Consider the following 22,926-nt stretch of genomic DNA (forward strand, 5'->3'; position numbering starts at 1 on the left):
ATAACCCAGAAGAAATGTAATCCTGAGCTTCCACAATAGGCTGGACTGTGGCTTGGGCCATCTCCAGATAAGGGGATCTTACATCTAACTTATGTGGCAATCTGGCAGAGAGGTATCCCAGGGGGCCACTACAACACAAGGGCACACATAATAGGCCAATGTTTCACAGGCCAGGCAGGTCTGTCCCTACTACAGGAATGGCTCTGCTCTTGGTATCAACACTTACTTCCTGCGTGTTTGGATGATGTATGTGATCTCTTTAGCTGAGGTGGGGCAGGAGAAGAGCTGGGGGACTCTGACCCAGAGTGAGAAGAGCTGTTTGAATAATCAATAGGGATGGGTGGTGGGGTCACCCAACCTGGTGGCATCACTGGAAAACCTGAGTTGTTCACTCTCCAATATGGAAAAGTTACCATTGGTAATGTGGTTGGCATTGTATTTGGTCCTGAGAGGAAACTGCAGGAGGTAGATGGTCTTATAATTGGGTCCAGTACAAAAGATAGGCCCTTTTTTGGTGTTGAGGGGTCAGGATTTGGTCCCCAATCAGAGGAAGTTACCAGTACCGAGAACTCTGGTAGCAAGGTTGATGATGCAGAGGGTGTCTTGGTATTGACCTAGCCTGCATAAGCACCATTTGCAGAACCTGTCTCTTCATCAGTACCTGAACTGAAGGCAATCTCTATCCCAGAGATGAAGAGCATAGAGTTTGGGGCACCATCCCTGCACTGACATCCAAAGGTAGTGGGCATAATGGTACAGATAGACAAAGGAAGCCTGACGATGCTGGAGTTTCCACAGGTACTGGACTCAATGGCCACCCTGTAGATCAGAGGTGGGCAAACTATGGCCCGCGGGCCCCTCCTGCATGACCCTTGAGCTCCTGGCCCGGGAGGCTCATCCCTGGCCCCTTCCCTGCTGTCACCCCTCCCCACACAGCCTCATGGTGCTGGCACAACACTCTGGGTGGCCGGGCAGCACAGTTGCAGAGCTGCCGCCAGCCACCGGTGCTCCAGGCAGCGCGGTAAGGGGGCAGGGGGGATTGGATAGAGGGCAGGGGAGTTGGGGGTGGGGTGGTCAGGGGTGTGGATAGGGGTCAGAGTGGGGAACAGGGGGGTTGTATGGGGCAGGTGTCCCAGGGGCACAGTCAGGAAGGAGAGGAGGGGATGGATGGGGTGGTGGGGGCAGTCAGGGGCAGGGGTTCCGGGGGTGGTCATGGGACAGGGAGAAGGGGTGGTTGGACAGGGTAGGTGTCCAGGGGGGCAAGTCAGGAATGAGAAGGGAGGTTGCAGGGGGAGTCAGGGGTGGGGTAGGAGAACTTGGGGGGGGGGGGAGGCATCAGGGGACAGGGGGGGTTGGATGGGGCAGGAGTTCCGAGGGCGAGAAGCGGGGGTGAGAGTTGGATAGGAGACACAGGCTCCCCTAACCAGCCCTCCATACAATTCTGGAAACCCGATGTGGCCCTCAGGCCAAAAAGTTTGCCAGTCCCTGCTGTAGATGGTTCCAGAATCAACAGTACAGCACCAGGATCCTCCCATCTCGGTACTGGGGAGACAACAGTTGGCACCTCTAGGTACCAGAGTTTTGCTGACAGTGATCCCCTGCTCTAGATGAAAAGGAGGATTAATCCTTCCTTGATTTCTGGCAGCGTCAGTCCATTTTATGCATCCTCATTTGAGGGACATGCAGGAATGATGAACAATCCCTTTCCGGCCTCTGTGACTGATCAGACTGTTGGGACTGTCCCCAACTCCTGCAGAGGTAGAGGATCCTCCTGAAGGCAATGTCTAGAGAGAGTTAATTGAGCGGTTGGAAGGAGGAGCCCAGTGCTGAGGCAGTCTCACAACCTGTTCTAGCAGATGTTGCTTTAAAAGATGGTCTCTTGCAATCTGTGTCCTTTCCTTATAGGAACAACAGCTATTGCACTTTGCCTTTATGTGCCCCTTGCCAAGGAACACCAAGAAGCGCATGTGTGGGTTAGTGTTAGGAACAGAGACCTCACATGACCGGCAATGCTTGAAGTCCACTGAATGGTGCATAACATTCAGGGCCACACACCAAAAACTAAATATACAACTAAATACACTACTAAACTAAAAAAACAACACTGAGTTCCTGTGGCACCTTAGAGATTAACAAATTTATTTGAGCATACGCTTTCATGGGCTAGAACCCACTTCATACACCACATCTGATGAAGTAGGTTCTAGCCCACGAAAGCTTATGCTCAAATAAATTTGTTAGTTTCTAAGGTGCCACAAGGACTCCTCATTGTTTTTGCTGATACAGACTAACACGGCTACCACACTGAAACTAATTAACTCGAACTATTGGTGATAACTGCAAGTAACTATTTACACTACTGGAGACTGAGTCACAAACTGTGATGCAGCAGGGAAATTGTGAGGCGAATCCAACAGAGGGAGCTCCAACTCAAGTTGCAGGTGGTAAGAAGGAACTGAGTGGAGTCAGGGTGCTGGCACCCTTATGTAGCCTCAGGAAGGGCCATGAGAAGGTACAGGTGTGGCAAAAAAGACTCCAGCTTGCAGTGTGCAAGACACCAACACACCAGTGTGGAATACACATCTGCACACACTGTAAGAAGAACCAGTGGTATCATACTTTCTGATCACTTTGCACTCCCAGTTAAATACACAGAAGTCATATGAGGCATTAAATCTTAGAAAATGATCCCCAGACAAAGGAACCAAACTTTTTAAAAAACTGTTTTGTTCCTTCAATATGCTTCTCCACTCTCTGGTTGAATCTGTCAAACACAGCACCTACTGGGAAGGAAACAGAATTTTAATAAGTTTTTGTTAACCACCTGCCAAAATCCAAAAATGACGAACAGTACAGCAAAGCTGCTTTAGAGGGAAGGAGATGGTGAGGAGGTTAATTTCAGTGTGAGTAGGCAAAGTCTGCCTTGTTGGTCTGAACTGGGAGGTAGGTAGCCTCAAATGATGTTGGAATTAAGATAAGGCTTTAAAGAAGGCAATACACCTAAGCCTTGTTTGTCTTCAAAGCAGCACTTGAGATCTAAAAAGTGTCCAGGCATCCTGAGACTATTTAAAAGGTAACCTCCCAAGGAAACAAAAACAACCCTCCTCCCCTGACCTCACCCAAAAAAGAGAAACTGGGCTTGTGTCTTTCCTTAGGATTTAAATAAAGGAAAACAAAATTGTTAAAACACTTTCTGCTTGTTTTTTACATTAAAGATTCAGGACTTATTCCTACTTCTCCAGTTACCATAGTCTTTTAGAGTAGATATCACAAGAGAAAGGGGACTGAAAGCTGAGCAACTGGGAAGAGAAGGGATTTTTAAATCACTATTTAAAACTCCATTTACTTTTAGTCTCTGTTTAAAACCCAGCAATTAAGTCTCTGTTTAAGATTCAACAGCCCCACTCTTTCAGTTAAGGTACTAGAACTCTCATGAGTTTACTGTGAGCTCACCGAAGTCCTTTAGCAAATCTAGGAAAGGAGAACAGACTTGACATTATTAAGGTAAAAACAAGTCTTAAAAAATCCAGTTCTCTTTGGAAAACAGCTGTCATCCATGCACTTATCACAAAGAAGTAAAAACATTTTTGAAAAATTCTCTATAGTTCTCGTGAAGTTTGTTATTTTAGGCAAGCCAGAAAACAGTGCTACCTAAAACTGCTAAAAGTGTCAAAGACCCTAAACCAGAAATAGATACGAAATGTAAACTGCAGAAGTCATTAGGGGACTAGTAAGCAATTAAGGCAAATCGTTTACCAGTAACACTAACATTCTTGTATGAAAAATAAAAAGTGGAACAAAGAGTACAATGGAAAAAATAAGGAAAGCAGAACATGTCATGGAAGTGGGTGAGAAGACAGCCCCTGAAAAGTACTTGAGAGAGTTATCAATCTGGAGGAAGACGTAAATCTTAACCCATTATTTGCCAAAGTTACTGCTACTGTCATAAGTAGTGCATGTCGTGTTAACAGTGTTCTATTGTTTGTGCCTGCACAGATGTGTGGGGGCTGAGGGTACCTCTCACCACTACTCCTTGCTCAGTGGCTGGGTATAATACTGAGTACAAAGACTACATGTAGTGACACTACTAGCACTAGATTATCCATGGGGGGTAAGGCAAGTCAATCCAGTGTTTGTGTGGGGGTAGATAGTACACAAGCACCCACTGCTATGGTGCAATATATGAAATCTTGGAGGTGTTGTGCCTGGCTGAGGCAGAAACAGCAACAGGTAGAGGCAGGATAAGAAGCAGTACAGGCACCACTGTAGTTCCAATGATGAAGATATGATCTTACTAAGGCATTTATTACACTGTGCTCCAGATAGGAACAGGATGGCTGATTCTTCTGTCACTATCACCTTATCCATCAGTTGTATTTTATATGTTAGGAAACGAACATAAGTGGCACTGAAAATGTTCAAAGAAAACCTTTAGGCTAACTTGTTGGGAGTTGTTTGTGAACTGAATATTTTCAGAAGAGCAGCCACCATCATTCAAAGTCAGCCAGCTCCATGACGCACACCTCAGAACACAAATGGAATCACAATCTTCCTGGACTTTGGGTAGTCTTCAAATTTCTCAAGATACCATCTGAAAAAAGAAAGCACTTGAATTAGTATTCATCTTCAAAATACTACAAAAGAGACTAAATTATTGTAGGAAACGGACAGAGAAACATTTATAGTAATATAAGTAGATTAATCTACAAAGGAACATCACCAGGCCTCACTTCATGTGCAGAACTCCTATTTTAAAATTATCACACCCATCCTTATGAGATCAGAGTGCTGACTACAAAAATGAATTCAAACCTATTGTTGCCAACAATGGTGAAATCAAATTAATGAGAGTGGTGTGTGTGGAGCCAGTGTTGGACTAGATTGATGACTGATATCTTTCTAATATGGGAAATGTAAGAAAGAGTGACTCCACAGCAGACCCCAGAATTTGGCCTGATCATTAGAAAGAAATATGTTTCGCAAAAATAAAAGGAGTACTTGTGGCACCCTAGAGACTAACCAATTTATTTGAGCATAAGCTTTCGTGAGCTACAGCATCCGATGAAGTGAGCTGTAGCTCACGAAAGCTTATGCTCAAATAAATTGGTTAGTCTCTAAGGTGCCACAAGTACTCCTTTTATTTTTGCGAATACAGACTAACACGGCTGTTACTCTGAAACCCATATGTTTCTCAGGTACCCTACTGAGCTTGTGTTGACTGTAATTGTCTGCCAGTTTTACAACCTCAGTGTTAATTGCAGAAACACATTCAGAGACAAAGAGTTTGTTCTAAAAGTAACAAGATAACAGCTGACCTTTATGGCTGGTACAACTTTGTTTTCCTGAACTCTGGAGTAAGATTTGTGAAATCTCCCCACTCTTGCATGCTTATCTTGTTCGTTTTCTTTTTGATATAACAAGTGGGATGAATAGACTTATTGAAGTCTGCCATGTCCCACTGATTTTAGAGCGGTTGTGTTAAGGATGGGTAGGTGATAAAATACAGATGTGACAGGATATACATTGGAGTGTGAGTATAGTTGTATGTAGGATTGAATGAGGAATGAAAGATTAAAGGTTCAGGTGCCAGCCTTAAAATAAGACCGTTTGGCTGAAGAATGCAGTGGACGAGATAGCCCGATAACCCTGAGGGCATACTTGCCCCAAGGACAGGAGGGCTGAAGTACAAGATAACAACATACCATCATTTTGTCATTGCTGTGCCATCTGCGTGATTATCACTTCAAACATGAGAACAGCATGATGAAGCAAACCCTACACACCACACAACAAAAACACTAACCCAGGAAACAAATCCTGCAACAAACCCTGGTGCCAACTATGTCTGCATATCTATTCAAGGGACACCATCATAGGACCTAACCACATCAGCCACACCATCAGGGGCTCATTCACCTGCACATCTAACCAACGTGATATATGCCATCATGTGCCAGCAATGCCCCTCTGCCATGTACATTGGCCAAACCGGACAGTTTCTACGCAAAAGAATAAATGGACACAAATCTGACATCAGGAATTATAACATTCAAAAACCAGTAGGAGAACACTTCCATCTCCCTGGTCACTCAATAACAGACTTAAAAGTGGCAGTTCTTCAACAAAAAAACTTCAGAAACAGTCTCCATCGAGAAACTGCAGAACTGGAACTAATTTGCAAACTGGACACCATCAAATTAGGCCTGAATAGAGACTGGGAGTGCATGGGGCACTACAGAAACTAAATCAATATGTTAGTCTCTAACGTGCCACAAGTACTCCCTGTTGTTTTAAAAAAATCTAATTTCCCCTTGCTAAATACTCACACCTTCCTATCAATTGTCTGAAATAGGCCAACTTGTTTACACTGACCTCATTAACACAACAAAAGTGACTTCCACTCCTTCTTGTCAACTGGTTGAGAATTGCCTACTTCCAACTTAAACTGAATTGGCTTGTTAGCACTGACCCCCCCCCACTTGGTAAGGCAACTCCCATCTTTTCAAATGCTGTGTATTTATACCTCCCTACTGTATGTTCCACTCCATGCATCTACTGTAGTGGATTTAGCCCACAAAAGCTTATGCCCAAATACATTTGTTAGTCTCCAAAGTGCCACAAGGATTCCTTGTTGTTTTTGCTGATACAGACTAACATGGCTACCACTCGGAAACCTGTCGCCTATAAACTTGTATGAGGATAAGTCCCTATAAAAACAGACCCTGAAGATTGAGGACTTTGGTCTGATTCTGCAAACCAACCTCCAAGAGCATCGGATGCGCATCTGACAAGACCCTGCTCCACCCTCGTGTCCAGGCCACCTTGCCAGACACCTGGCACAAGCAACTTCTAGGCTGGTAACTATAACAACCTTGCAGAACTTGTGGGTGTATGTGTAGAATATCAGGGTTGGAAGGGACCTCAGGAGGTCATCTAGTCCAACCCCCTGCTCAAAAGCAGGACCCATCCCCAATTAAATCATCCCAGCCAGGGCTTTGTCAAGCCTGACCTTAAAAACTTCTAAGGAAGGAGATTCCACCACCTCCCTAGGCAACGCATTCCAGTGTTTCACCACCCTCCTAGTGAAAAAGTTTTTCCTAATATCCAACCTAAACCTCCCCCACTGCAACTTGAGACCATTACTCCTTGTCCTGTCCTCTTCCACCACTGAGCATAGTCTAGAACCATCCTCTCGGGAACCACCTCTCAGGTAGTTGAAAGCAGCTATCAAATCCCCCCTCATTCTTCTCTTCCGCAGACTAAACAATCCCAGTTCCCTCAGCCTCTCCTCATAAGTCATGTGTTCCAGACCCCTAATCATTTTTGTTGCCCTTCACTGGACTCTCTCCAATTTATCCACATCCTTCTTGTAATGTGGGGCCCAAAACTGGACACAGTACTCCAGATGAGGCCTCACCAATGTCGAATAGAGGGGGATGATTACGTCCCTCGATCTGCTCGCTATGCCCCTACTTATACATCCCAAAATGCCATTGGCCTTCTTGGCAACAAGGGCACACTGTTGACTCATATCCAGCTTCTCGTCCACTGTCACCCCTAGGTCCTTTTCCGCAGAACTGCTGCCTAGCCATTCGGTCCCTAGTCTGTAGCTGTGCATTGGGTTCTTCCGTCCTAAGTGCAGGACCCTGCACTTATTCTTATTGAATCTCATCAGATTTCTTTTTTCAGATTTCTTTTGGCCCAATCCTCCAATTTGTCTAGGTCCCTCTGTATCCTATCCCTGCCCTCCAGCGTATCGACCACTCCTCCTAGTTTAGTATCATCCGCAAATTTGCTGAGAGTGCAATCCACACCATCCTCCGGATCATTTATGAAGATATTGAACAAAACCGGCCCTAGGACCGACCCCTGGGGCACTCCACTTGACACCGGCTGCCAACTAGACATGGAGCCATTGATCACTACCCGTTGAGCCCGACAATCTAGCCAACTTTCTACCCACCTTACAGTGCAATCATCCAGCCCATACTTCTTTAATTTGCTGACAAGAATACTGTGGGAGACCGTGTCAAAAGCTTTGCTAAAGTCAAGATACAAGACATCCACTGCTTTCCCTTCATCCACAGAACCAGTAATCTCATCATAGAAGGCGATTAGATTAGTCAGGCATGACCTTCCCTTGGTGAATCCATGCTGACTGTTCCTGATCACTTTCCTCTCATGTAAGTGCTTCAGGATTGATTCTTTGAGGACCTGCTCCATGATTTTTCCGGGGACTGAAGTGAGGCTCACTGGCCTGTAGTTCGCAGGATCCTCTTTCTTCCCTTTTTTAAAGATTGGCACTACATTAGCCTTTTTCTAGTCATCCGGGACTTCCCCCGTTCGCCATGAGTTTTCAAAGATAACGGCCAATGGCTCTGCAATCACAGCCGCCAGTTCCTTTAGCACTCTCGGATGCAACTCGTCCAGCCCCATGGACTTGTGCACGTCCAGCTTTTCTAAATAGTCCCTAACCACCTCTTTCTCCACAGAGGGCTGGCCATCTATTCCCCATGTTGTGATGCCCAGCGCAGCAGTCTGGGAGTTGACTTTGTTCGTGAAGACAGAGGCAAAAAAAGCATTGAGTACATTAGCTTTTTCCACATCCTCTGTCACTAGGTTGCCTCCCTCGTTCATTAAGGGGCCCACACTTTCCTTGGCTTTCTTCTTGTTGCCAACATACCTGAAGAAACCCTTCTTGTTACTCTTAACATCTCTCGGTAGCTGCAGCTCCAGGTGCGATTTGGCCCTCCTAATTTCATTCCTACATGCCTGAGCAATATTTTTATACTCTTCCCTGGTCATATGTCCAACCTTCCACTTCTTGTAAGCTTCTTTTTTATGCTTAAGATCCGCTAGGATTTCACTGTTAAGCCAAGCTGGTCGCCTGCCATATTTACTATTCTTTCGACACATCGGGATGGTTTGTCCGTGTAACCTCAACAGGGATTTCTTGAAATACAGCCAGCTCTCCTGGACTCCTTTCCCCTTCATGTTAGTCCCCCAGGGGATCCTACCCATCTGTTCCCTGAGGGAGTCGAAGTCAGCTTTCCTGAAGTCCAGGGTCCGTATCCTTCTGCTTACCTTTCTTCCCTGTTTCAGGATCCTGAACTCAACCAACTCATGGTGTGTGTGTGTGTGAATGAGATGTTATAGCTATAAGTGATTGCTTACTCTGATTCTTTTTGTATTAGCAATAAATACGGCATATTGCCATATCCAGTTTAATAAGATCCTGCTGGTTTTTATTTTCTTGGTATAACACAAGGGCAAGTGGGTGGCCCAACATCATACGAAGTAGATAATGTACCACAGAAAGTGCACAGATTCCATTACAAGATGGATACATTGGGATGATGAAAGTGAAGTGGGTGGATTTTAGAGCAGCTGCAAGAAACAGCATGAGGAAGGACTGACAGGTTGGAACAATAGTACCTTCCTCTAGGTAAGGATCTATATCAACTCTCATCAGAATTTAGATATACCAATTCAGACTGCTGGTGAGAAAGAAAACAAATCATGAGGCTTAATCATCTCCAAACCTGGAAAAAGACCCAGGCTTATTTTGGTAGTATTGTAAAAGATTTGTCAGCTTTCAAGCTACTACACCCTCAAAAGGGACGCCGTCAACTTCAAAACAAGACCATTTTAAAAAATGAGTTAAGTGTTTTGAGGTACTACACCTGTTCCTGGGTCCTTGTTTTACAAACATATTTTCCTGTTTTAAAAATATTTTTCTTCCCCTTCTTGCTGTGTGAATTGGGATCTGACTCTCACATCCTGGTGAAATGGGATCTGACTTGTGTTCATATTACCAGATCCAATGGCAGGATCAGGGTCTAAGTAACTATTAAGGGGAAACATTAAAACTGACTACACAGAAAAGACTGTCAAATGCACAAAATAAATCATCTGGCATAATTTTTCTCTACTCTTTCATTTAGGGTTTTTCCCCCCCACACATCCCCCTCCTGCTTGTCTTCTATGACACTCTTTTTTTCCTCCTCCTCGACCTTTTCTACCTTTCAACAGGCTCCCTGTGCAAAAAGTTTGCACAAGGCAACTGGCAAGGATTATTCAGTTTTCTTCTTCTTTGAAGGAGTTGGCAAAAGCTTGATGTAGGAAGAAACTGGAAAAATCCTAGGCAATTTGCCTTGGCAAACTATTTATACCTGATTGTGTTTATATTGAGCTTTAGGAACTCTAGCCACAGTTGATCTCACATCACTGCAGCTCGACAGTGCTAGCACCTTGTGGAAGTGCTCGTGTAGAGCAGTGGTAGCAGGGAGGATTTGATTTAAATCAAATTGACTCAATTTGGATTTCTACATAAAAATGCATTCTTGTTGGTTGTTATAACCTTGATACATATTCTTCACAAGTCAGAGATAGATGAAGATTTCATTTTTAGAAAGTACACACTGTACATTTTAAAAGTGATTTATTTTGAAAACTTTTCAGATTAGTTTTACAGCTATATCAGAAAACGAATGATTGTTTGGTTATTTCATTTACCAAAGGTAACTGAGGCTGATATTTATGAAGTCATTGGGAGGTGAAATATCTCCAATTCAACAGGTTAATCATTAATATTTGGAGGATTTTCTTGCTGTGCTGTATTAGGAGGAGAACATCACCAGACCGACATTTAAATTGTTTTATTTAACTAAAACAACAATGTTATGTATTCTGTTCTTCAACAGCAAACATATAATATTTTAACAAAACAAGCATATGAAGTTTTGAATTTAGTTAAACATTCAAGTTTTTTAAAATCAGGTTTGTTTTTGTTAAAATTGTTTTTAACTAAATTATTTTTATCCACCCTGAGTGGTAGAGATTTATCACTATATCCTAAGTCTGGAAGAATTGCCTACAATTTTAAGGAGTCTACTACAAAAGGAGTAGGTTTAATCAGTTTAATTCTGCAGTTGTCATTATCAACCTCCAGCTACTTAGTCTAATCCAATCGCTCCATGCCACGTATCAGGGTGGATAAAAATCAATTTAAAAAAAAATCAAGAAAATCAGATTTTTTTTATTTAAATCGGATTTTTTTGATAAAACACTTTTTGAGGAAAAAACCTATCTAAAGATAGTTTTAATTACAATACATTATAGCTCAAAGATATCTCATCATGGAATAGAGATTATAAATTCTAATTCTATAGTATGAGACCACATATTCATGTAATGTTAAAGAAAAGTTTTGTAAATGAGTTCCAATAGTTCATGGATTAGGGACCCAATCTTATGGGATTTCAGGGGCTTCTGTTTAGATTATTTAGGCTAATCTTTCTATCCACCCAATGGGACTTCGCGCTCAGTCTAGAAGATACCATCCGAGGTGCTTAGTTTTGCAGTTCTCAAACTGGATTTGTGTCGCCAGAGATAACATACTTTTTAACAGCAAAAATGTTTTATAATAAATAAATAAATACATAATATACAGAGGTGAGAAATAACAGACCTCAATCCTATTGTCCCTCTGCAAATTTGTGTACACAAAGTCAATCCCCTACCTCTCTCTAAAAGTGCAAAGTTTCAAAAAGTTCGATGAATAGAAGATTGTTGGGGGAATAGATCTGGACATGGAGAAGAAGTCTGGAGATAAATGCGAGAAGGGAGGAACAGGCAGTAGAAACAAAAGTGAAACTGAGCAGCATATTCCAGAAGTCTTGAGGTCTTTCTGAGTGTAGCCTTCATTGATTTGAGATCTACCATACCAGTCTCTCACTAGAAGGGAAAACCTATAATGGCAGCAGGCCATAAAAGAGACTCAGTTGGGAATATTTTAATGAAGTTCCTCTACCTGTGGGTAAGACAGGCATGTGTGCACAATGCAAAGAGTACAACAAAGAAATGCAAGGCCTGGTTTCCCGAATGAAACAAAAATATGAGAAGTGTTCCTTCTCAGGAGGAAGCTGCATTGAAGATGATGAAAGGAACATGTCTGAACATGCAGGATCTTCAGGTTGGTAAACGTTTTATTTCATGGTTCTTTCTTAAAGACTGCCTGTCTTCCTTCTGGACTATTCTTGAATTCTCATGTTTGAGCAAAAAATATAGTTGTTACTCTATGGTACTATCGTTTTAGATGCAGTTGTGATAAAAAAATAAATAGCTGAAATAGGCAGATCTTCCTTTTACAATTTCACTTTTAAAGTAGTACTGAGTGTCAGTAAATGCAACGAGTGAATACTAAATGAGCAGTATGATAATAATAGTGAAATAACTGCATTGACTTATTTTGTTTAATCATAGCCCTGGTCTACACTAGGACTTTAGGTCGAATTTAGCAGCATTAAATCGATGTAAACCTGCACCCGTCCACACAATGAAGCCCTTTATTTCGACTTAAAGGGCTCTTAAAATTGATTTCCTTACTCCACCCCTGACAAGTGGATTAGCGCTTAAATCGGCCTTGCCGGCTCAAATTTGGGGTACTGTGGACACAATTCGATGGTATTGGCCTCCAGGAGCTATCCCAGAGTGCTCCATTGTGACCGCTCTGGATAGCACTCTCAACTCTGATGCACTGGCCAGGTAGACAGGAAAAGAACCGCGAACTTTTGAATCTCATTTCCTGTTTGGCCAGCGTGGCAAGCTGCAGGTGACCATGCAGAGCTCATCAGCAGAGGTGACCATGATGGAGTCCCAGAATCGCAAAAGAGCTCCAGCATGGACCGAATGGGAGGTACGGGATCTGATCGCTGTATGGGGAGAGGAATCCGTGCTATCAGAACTCCGTTCCAGTTTTCAAAATGCCAAAACCTTTGTCAAAATCTCCCAGGGCATGAAGGACAGAGGCCATAACGGACCGAAGCAGTGCCGCGTGAAGCTGAAGGAGCTGAGGCAAGCCTACCAGAAAACCAGAGAGGCGAATGGCCGCTCCGGGTCAGAGCCCCAAACATGCCGCTTCTATGATGAGCTGCATGCCATTTTAGGGGGTTCAGCCACCACTACCCCCGCCGTGTTGTTTGACTCCTTCAATGGAGATGGAGGCAATACGGAAGCAGGTTTTGGGGACGAAGAAGATGATGATGAGGAGGAGGTTGTAGATAGCTCACAGCAAGCAAGCAAGCGGAGAAACCGGTTTTCCCGACAGCCAGGAACTGTTTCTCACCCTGGACCTGGAGCCAGTACCCCCCGAACCCACCCAAGGCTGCCTCCTGGACCCAGCAGGTGGAGAAGGAACCTCCGGTGAGTGTACCTTTTAAAATACTATACATGGTTTAAAAGCAAGCATGTGAAAGGATTACTTTGCCCTGGCATTCGCGGCTCTCCTGGATGTACTCCCAAAGCCTTTGCAAAAGGTTTGTGGGGAGGGCAGCCTTATTGCGTCCTTCATGGTAGGACACTTTACCACTCCAGGCCAGTAACACGTACTCGGGAATCATTGTACAACAGAGCATTGCAGTGTATGCTTGCTGGCGTTCAAACAACATCCGTTCTTTATCTCTCTGTGTTATCCTCAGGAGAGTGAGATATAATTCATGGTCACCTGGTTGAAATAGAGTGCTTTTCTTCAGGGGACACTCAGAGGAGCCCATTCCTGCTGGGCTGTTTGCCTGTGGCTAAACAGAAATGTTCCCCGCTGTTAGCCACAGGGAGGGAGGAAGGTTGAGGGAGTAGCTACGCGGTGGGGGGAGGCAAAATGCGACCTTCTAACGAAAGCACATGTGCTGTGTATGTAATGTTAACAGCAATGTTTACCCTGAAAAAGTGTAGCCACTGTTTTATAAAATGTGTCTTTTTAAATACCGCTGTCCCTTTTTTTTTCTCCACCAGCTGCATGTGTTTCAATGATCACAGGATCTTCTCCTTTCCAGAGGCTAGTGAAGCTTAGAAAGAAAAAAAACGCACTCGAGATGAAATGTTCTCCAAGCTCATGCTGTCCTCCCACACTGACAGAGCACAGACGAATGCATGGAGGCAAATAATGTCAGAGTACAGGAAAGCACAAAATGACCGGGAGGAGAGGTGGCGGGCTGAAGAGAGTAAGTGGCGGGCTGAAGACAGGGCTGAAGCTCAAATGTGGCAGCAGCGTGATGAGAGGAGGCAGGATTCAATGCTGAGGCTGTTGGAGGACCAAACCAGTATGCTTCAGTGTATGGTTGAGCTGCAGCAAAGGCAGCTGGAGCACAGACTGCCACTACAGCCCCTGTGTAACCAACCGCCCTCCTCCCCAAGTTCCATAGCCTCCACACCCAGACGCCCAAGAACGCAGTGGGGGGGCCACTGGCCAACCAGCCACTCCGCCACAGAGTATTGCCCCCAAAAAAGAAGGCTGGCATTCAATAAATTTTAAAGTTGTAAACTTTTAAAGTGCTGTGTGGCATTTTCCTTCCCTCCTCCACCACCCCTCCTGGACTACCTTGGTAGTCATCCCCCTATTTGTGTGATGAATGAATAAAAAATGCATGAATGTGAAGCAACAATGACTTTATTGCCTCTGCAAGCGGTTATTGAAGGGAGGAGGGGAGGGTGGTTAGCTTACAGGGAAGTAGAGTGAACCAAGGGGCGGGGGGTTTCATCAAGGAGAAACAAACAGAACTTTCACACCGTAGGCTGGCCAGTCATGAAACTGGTTTCAAAGCTTCTCTGATGCGTACCGCGCTCTCCTGTGCTCTTCTAACCGCCCTGGTGTCTGGCTGCGCGTAACCAGCAGCCAGGCGATTTGCCTCAACCTCCCACCCCGCCATAAACGTCTCCCCCTTACTCTCACAGATATTGTAGAGCACACAGCAAGCAGTAATAACAGTGGGAATATTGGTTTCGCTGAGGTCTAAGCGAGTCAGTAAACTGCGCCAGCGCGCCTTTAAACGTCCAAATGCACATTCTACCACCATTCTGCACTTGCTCAGCCTGTAGTTGAACAGCTCCTGACTACTGTCCAGGCTGCCTGTGTACGGCTTCATGAGCCATGGCATTAAGGGGTAGGCTGGGTCCCCAAGGATACACATAGGCATTTCAACATCCCCAACAGTTATTTTCTGGTCTGGGAATAAAGTCCCTTCCTGCAGCTTTTGAAACAGACCAGAGTTCCTGAAGATGCGAGCGTCATGTACCTTTCCAGGGCCATCCCACGTTGATGTTGGTGAAACGTCCCTTGTGATCCACCAGAGCTTGCAGCACTATTGAAAAGTACCCCTTGCGGTTTATGTACTCGGCGGCTTGGTGCTCCGGTGCCAAGATAGGGATATGGGTTCCGTCTATGGCCCCACCACAGTTAGGGAATCCCATTGCAGCAAAGCCATCCACTATGACCTGCACATTTCCCAGGGTCACTACCCTTGATATCAGCAGATCTTTGATTGCGTGGGCTACTTGCATCACAGCAGCCCCAACAGTAGATTTGCCCACTCCAAATTGATTCCCAACTGACCGGTAGCTGTCTGGCGTTGCAAGCTTCCACAGGGCTATCGCCACTCGCTTCTCAACTGTGAGGGCTGCTCTCATCTTGGTATTCATGAGCGTCAGGGCAAGGGAAAGCAAGTCACAAAGTTCCATGAAAGTGCCCTTACGCATGCGAAAGTTTCGCAGCCACTGGGAATCGTCCCAGACCTGCAACATTATGTGGTCCCACCAGTCTGTGCTTCTTTCCCGAGCCCAGAATCGGCGTTCCACAGCATGAACCTGCCCCATTAGCACCATGATGCATGAGGACTGGAGTGGTTATTTGTACAAACTACTTAATGTCTCATTCACTTTATAGGGTGCTTTAAGCAATCACTTAACATTCCTTAGAAGTGACAATTAACATACTCGGTTAAGAAAGGAAAAAATGAAATTGGCTATGCTATCGTTAGGTTAGGAGCTTTTAATAATTATTCCTTACAAATCTTTCAGACCTTATGTAATTTCTTAAGAGGGAGGGAAGATCTGAAGCCACCCCTTTGATCCATACCCTACTCCTAATGAATCAGCTTTATAACTAGATATAGTGTTTAACTCTTCATAAATGTTGGTGGTTTACATGATAATGTTCTAAATATGGCCCCAAATCTACACATGCACAGTTCCATTGAGTTCAATAGGAATAGCTACATTCATAAAGTTACTGTAAAGTTTTTGCATGATCAGGACTTGTATCATGATACACTATCTCTTGGTCAGCAACTAGACAGCATCTTGATTATTTGTATTACCATAGCACTGAGGCGTCCCAGGCATGGAGCCAGACCCCAATGTGAGGTGCTACACAAAAACAGAACAAAAAGATTGATGTAATCTCTTTGTGGCAGGGACTAATATAATACAAGACACAACAGATGGATATAGAGAGATTGAGAGGGGATGTTAGGATATAGATATTCAGGCCTGTCTGTAAAGGCCTATACTCTAAGAATTTAGGTGTATTCTTATCACTTGGCTAGTTATAGAGGTACAAAAGAGAATCAAAATCACTGTCTGCCGGTGTAAGGGCCTTCTCTTACTGTGACAGTCTGAGGCCCTGTTCTTAGGCTAAGGCCTTTGGCTAAGCAACAGAGGCAGCCATAAGCTGGGAAGCGAACGGTCACATCCTCACATTCCAAACTAATCACATTGAAATAAGGTGCTATTGGGCTGTTAGGAATACAATCCTGTCCTGATAGTTCCTATCACCTCCAGAGAAAGGGAAGTGCCTAGAAAATGTAAAAGGAAACTTAGTTTGATAGCATCCTGTCTGGCAAGAACTCACTTATCAATAGCTGGGATGTGAAAATCCTCACTTCTGTATTGTTTTGTCATTATAGTTCCCACTTTGCTATTGTTTGTCTGTATAATCTCTGTCTGGTTCTGTGATTGTTTCTGTCTGCTGTATAATTAATTTTGCTGGGTGTAAACTAATTAAGGTGGTGGGATATAATTGGGTACATAATCATGTTACAATATGTTAGGATTGGTTTCAGAGTAACAGCCGTGTTAGTCTGTATTCGCAAAAAGAAAAGGAGTACTTGTGGCACCTTAGAGACTAACCAATTTATTTGAGCATGAGCTTTCGTGAGCTACAGCTCACTTCATCGGATGCATACCGTGGAAACTGCAGCAGACTTTATATACACACAGAGAATATGAAACAATACCTCCTCCCACCCCACTGTCCTGCTGGTAATACGAAAGCTCATGCTCAAATAAATTGGTTAGTCTCTAAGGTGCCACAAGTACTCCTTTTCTTTTTATGTTAGGATTGGTTAGTTAAATTTCAGGAACATGATTGGTTAAGGTATAGCTAAGCAGAAGTCAAGTTTTATTATATAGTCTGCAGTCAATCAGGAAGTAGAGGGGTGGGGGCGGGCATGCGGGTGGGGGAAATGGAAACAGGGAATGGGGGTAAGGAAACTGGAATCATGTTTTGCTAAAAGGGGAAATGGGAACAGGGAATGGGGCTGGGGAAACTGGAATCATGTTTGGCTAAGGGCAGGAATGGGAACAGGGACACAGGTGTAAGGCTCTGTGGTGTCAGAGCTGGGAAGGAGGATACTAAGGAAGGAAACTGGAATCATGCTTGCTGGAAGTTCACCCCAATAAACATCGAATTGTTTGCACCTTTGGACTTCGAGTATTGTTGTTCTCTGTTTATGCGAGAAGGACCAGGGAAGTGAGTGGGTGAAGGAATAAGCCCCCTAACAGGGGAGTACAAGGAGATCAGTTGGAACAGTTTTGGTCACCATGATAGGCTGCAATTTCAGCCCCTCCCCGTAGTCTAACTGTTGTCATGTTGTGGGGCTGCCAGGGAACTGGTTATGGTGCCCTGATTTTCAGGGTAGAGCTGTACTGATACTGTGAATGCCCCACCTATGCTCCTCTCCATGTCCCCTGTGTCATAACTGAGTGTGGAGAGGCTGGATGCATCAGCTAAGGAGTTCTCAACTGAGCGGATCTAGCTGCTTTCTGGCCCTCTTGTACTCTGCAGGCAACATAAAGGGTCCAAAACACAACTATGAAGCCAATCCTCTGTTTTTTAAAAGCCCAGTATTAACTGAATTACTTTAGGGGGTTAATATAGATATTTCTCTGGAGTATTTCCATCCCAAGTATTCCAATATTAATTGCTAGCGCATCCAATTTACCAAGGCTAGTGATATTTTTAAAACCAAGACTGGACGTTTTTCTAAAAGCTATGCTCTAGGAATTATTTTGGGAAGTTATACGGCCTGTGTTATACAGGAGGTCAGATTAGATGATCACAGTGGTCCCATTTCGCCTTGGAATCTATGAAAATTAGAATTGTTATTATTGTTTCAGCTGAGTGAAATGTAAGTAGTAAGCAAGCAACAATTACCTGCAAGTAAATTTGATTTTAAGCATTCCTTTATGTTAGGATATAGATATTCAGGCCTGTCTGTAAAGGCCTATACTCTAAGAATTTAGGTGTATTCTTATCACTTGGCTAGTGATAGAGGTATAAAAAAAAGAATCAAAACCACTGTCTGCCAGTGTAAGGGCCTTCTCTTACTGTGACAGTTTGTGGCCCTGTGCTTAGGCTCAGGCCTTTGGCTAAGCAGCAGAGGCAGCCATAAGCTGGGAAGCGAACGGTCACATCCTCACATTCCAAACTAGTCACATTGAAATAAGGTGCTATTGGGCTGTTAGGCACTATCAGGACAGGATTGTATTCCTATCACCTCCAGAGGAAGGGAAGTGCCTAGAAAATGTAAAAGGAAACTTAGTTTGATAGCATCCTGTCTGGCAAGAACTCACTTATCAATAGCTGGGATGTGAAATCCTCACTTCTGTATTGTTTTGTCATTATAGTTCCCACTTTGCTGTTGTTTGTCTGTATAATCTCTGTCTGGTTCTGTGATTGTTCCTGTCTGCTGTATAATTAAACTAATTGAGGTGGTGGGATATAATTGGTTACATAATCATGTTACAATATGTTAGGATTGGTTAGTTAAATTTCAGGAAAATGATTGGTTAAGGTATAGCTAAGCAGAACTCAAGTTTTACTATATAATCTGTAGTCAATGAGGAAGTGACGGGGTGTGGGTGGGGGTGGGCATGTGAGATGGGAACAGGGAATGGGGGTAAGAAAATTGGAATCATGTTTTGCTAAAGGGGGAGATGGGAATGGGGGTAAGAAAATTGGAATCATGTTTTGCTAAAGGGGGAAATGGGAACAGGGAATGGGGGTAAGAAAATTGGAATCATGTTTGGCTATGGGTAGGAATGGGAACAGGGACACACGTGTAAGGCTCTGTGGTGTCAGAGCTGGGAAGGAGGATACTAAGGAAGGAAACTGGAATCATGCTTGCTGGAAGTTCACCCCAATAAACATCGAATTGTTTGCACCTTTGGACTTCGGGTATTGTTGCTCTCTGTTCATGCGAGAAGGACCAGGGAAGTAAGTGGGTGAAGGAATAAGCCCCCTAACATCTTGGTGCCGGTGACTCGGATGCATCGCATTGGATAGGTGAGTGGCAGCCTGTAAGTCCCCCTCCCCAACAGTCCGCGCAGCTGCTTGGAGGGGGTATCGCGAACTCTCGTGATGGTAGTTGCGGGTTCTGGCAAGCCAGGGTAAAGGATTTTTTGGATAAATGGATAAGGGAGGACCAGGGCCCATACCAGGTACAGGGGTCAACCTGGGATAAGATTAAAAAGGAAATGGAGGAAGTGTTAGGGGACCCAGAGGTATGGGGGGTGGCTGAGGAGCCCACCCTCCTTGGTATATGGGTAGGGGAAGAAGGTCCCTGCCCATGGGGACTGAATGCCTCCCAGGGAAAAGAGGCACTTCAGTCTGCTTGAGAGGTTTGAAGTAAGGGCAGCATTATGGGAAGCTGCCAGTAATCTTTCAAGTTTGGTGCTGCTTCAGCAAGGGCTGCTGAAGGGTTGTAAATTAGTTAGGGGAAGTGAAAGATGATTTGGCACAAAAGGGTTTAAGGTCAAAAGCAGAGTTAACAGACCACCTTTAGAGACTGGATCTGAGACTTGGTCCTGGGGGAGTAGAGGAAAAAAAAAATAAAAGTTTCAAAGTGCAACCTGCCTTTCCACACTCTTTTGTTTTTCTGAAGTTTTAATGGAGGGTACTTTGGATACTTATGTGAGATGTCAAGAAGGAAGTTTTTGTTTAATGATAAAACCCAGTTATATAAATGTAACTGTATGTGCAACTCTGTGCAGTCACATTGGATGGAAGCTTGGTCATTAAATTATCCAAGGGGGTCAGGTAGAGTGGCTACTACCACCACTACGCTTCTGTCCCCAGAGGCCTTTACAGCTATTCTGAGGGAAAATGGGCCCTTTTCCCACAGAAATGGTCTATAAGGGACTGCTGCAGGCAGCAGGCAGAGAGAGAATCTGAGCAAAATTATTTGACTATTGGGTAATGTAATCAAAATCACTAAAGGATGGAAGAGGTTTCTTTTGGAACTTAACTTGGCTGCCCCTGGTTGTGTCTAGTTGTACAAGATGGAAGTGTAATCGGGGTACAGTTGTGTAAAAAAGAGTAATCACAGTGCAAGGGATGTTAGGCAAAACAGAATTTTGTGTGTGTGTGCACAGGTAAAAGAAAAGGAAAAGGGGAGGAATGATGGGAACACTGAGCCTTGGGATGGCTCTGGGGGATTAGATTGTTGCTTTGGTGGGTTCTGCATGAAAACTCTGTAGGCATGGGGGAGGCAGTTATACCTTGTGTAAAATTAATTTGGCTAATATGATGTTATGGAGGTTAAACTATATGGAAGGAATTTGCATTTTCCCAGGACATGTGCAGTGTATATTGGAAAAGGAGTAAAAGAAATGCAAATAAAACATGGTACTTCATTAAAATCCTAATAGGGCTCCAAAAGGAGCCACAATAGGTTGTGCTTTCTTTTTCAGATCGCTGTGTTTTGGAGCAGGAGATGAAAGTGGAAAGTAATCAGAACTCTGGTGGAAGTAAAACGCTTCCCTTTTAAGACAGTGTCTGAGCTGCTAACAGCTTTGGATCCAAAAGCAAGCTAGTAAGCCTCTGTGTGTAAATGCAAATTACCTAGCTGATGGGCACAAAGGAGCTGCAAATAACTGAATACATCTGGTCAGCAAACAAGCTACTAGAAGACTCAGATTATGGCCCTTCAGGAAAGGGAGGTGAAAAAAACAAGTCAAGCCTGAAAATAAGGGGGACAGGTTAACCTTAAGGGGTGTGTGTGTACAGTGCTAAAATCTGAAGCTGTGTCGCAGCTATTACCTGAGAATAAACTTAAAGCTTGGTACAGCAGAGAAACTATTGCAAACTTGGTCTGTTGTACAAGAGGGGAAACTGAGGTACACCATCTCATGAATTTCATAAATGACCAGTGAATGAGGTAATTCACTAGCCTGACTATAGAACAAAATAAGGACAGTCTGGAGGTAATTCTTCTGTTTTTCCTGCAAGTAGCAAGGACATTTGTAAAAGAAAGTGGTATTATTATTAATAATCTGTCCCCACCATGGGGAAGGAAATTGTTTCTTTTGTTTTTCAGACACTCTACAAGCAAGCTGGCGCCAGCGGGAAAAATAACCCAGAATACCATGGATCTATGTTTTGTGTTGTTTGTCTGTGGTGTTTGTCTTGTTGCTAGCATTGTTGTGTTTTAATGAACAGAAAACCTCATGATGTGGGTGGGGGATGGCTTCCAAAGGCTGGCCCTGGGGGGGAAGATGTGTATGGGAATGCAAATTCTCAACTAGGAGGCCAGCACCTGTGTAATAGCTACCGTGGTACCTGGAAATGGAATGGCAACTAAGGGGGCCCCCACAAGCCCTATGGAAATAATGAAGGGGAGGAGCTCACTGGGAATCAATGGAGGGGTGTGTAAAATAGTGTAAATCAATAGAAGATGTTTGGATGTGCCCCTCTCCTATGACTATAGAGGAGCAGGATCAATGGCCTATGCAAGGGGTGGACAATTGGATGTACTGTGTATAAGGTGTTTTGCTGGGAATATACATATTACTGGGGGCACAATTACACCAGCCCATAACCAAACTACACCCATCTACATGCTGCTATATGGACTTTGGTGCACAAATGGATCTGTGAATCTTATTGCTGTGAATAAGCCAGGGCTTACTGCCTGATTCCATACCAAGTGGTCAAGCTGGTTTGGACAATATCCCATTTCTCTGTGAACATTCAATGGACTTGTGATATGGACAAAAGCATACAAAACTTGCAGGAGCAGCTTGTTGCAACTGCCAGCAACTGGACACAAGATCGTGACCCCATCGAAGGAGGAGAGGCAGTATTTTGGGGGTGTCTCGGATGTTGGACCATACTGCAGTGGTCAGGACTCGGTGTTGCTGTGGATTTTGTATTGTTAACTGTACTTGTGTTACGTTGCATAGGGAGATAACCTATTAGGAATGTAATAAGCCCTCCAAACCCTGCAGTGTACTAGACAACCCGGACCCAACCTTCTCAGGCCCACTCTAATGGGAAGTCTGGAACACTAATTGGAATAGGTGTGGTATGCCCGTATGAGAGAAGGTGCAGGGCACAATACTACACAAGGGGCAGTGGGACAAATGGAATATCGACACCTTCCACCTTGATGCCTGGCCCTATCAGGAAATGTGTCACCATATGTCCTATGCTTTTCCAGGGATACCTGGGCAGGAGGATCCCAAAAGAAAAAAAAAAAAAAAAAGGGGTGGAGTGTTAGGATATAGATATTCAGGCCTGTCTGTAAAGGCCTATACTCTAAGAATTTAGGTGTATTCTTATCACTTGGCTAGTGATAGAGGTATAAAAGAAAGAATCAAAACCACTGTCTGCCAGTGTAAGGGCCTTCTCTTACTGTGACAGTTTGTGGCCCTGTGCTTAGGCTCAGGCCTTTGGCTAAGCAGCAGAGGCAGCCATAAGCTGGGAAGCGAACGGTCACATCCTCACATTCCAAACTAGTCACATTGAAATAAGGTGCTATTGGGCTGTTAGGCACTATCAGGACAGGATTGTATTCCTATCACCTCCAGAGG

General features: G+C 44.1%; 1 protein-coding gene across 2 annotated transcripts in view; it reads right to left on the minus strand.

Annotated features, from left to right (window-relative positions):
• The window catches only part of SRD5A1 (steroid 5 alpha-reductase 1), a 72,663-nt gene that overhangs the window by 12,655 nt on the left and 37,082 nt on the right, over positions 1-22,926 (minus strand). The window contains exon 5 of one of the 2 annotated variants that reach the window (XM_048839527.2): positions 4,524-4,591. In XM_048839527.2, coding sequence (XP_048695484.1) covers positions 4,525-4,591 — 67 coding nt within the window. In that variant the 3' untranslated portion in view covers position 4,524. Of the gene's footprint in view, positions 1-4,523; positions 4,592-15,467; positions 16,201-22,926 lie in introns of those variants that run through there. The other variant, XM_048839526.2, reaches the window with a different exon arrangement.

Source organism: Caretta caretta, chromosome 2, assembly GCF_965140235.1.
Source record: "Caretta caretta isolate rCarCar2 chromosome 2, rCarCar1.hap1, whole genome shotgun sequence".
Taxonomy (NCBI): domain Eukaryota; kingdom Metazoa; phylum Chordata; order Testudines; family Cheloniidae; genus Caretta; species Caretta caretta.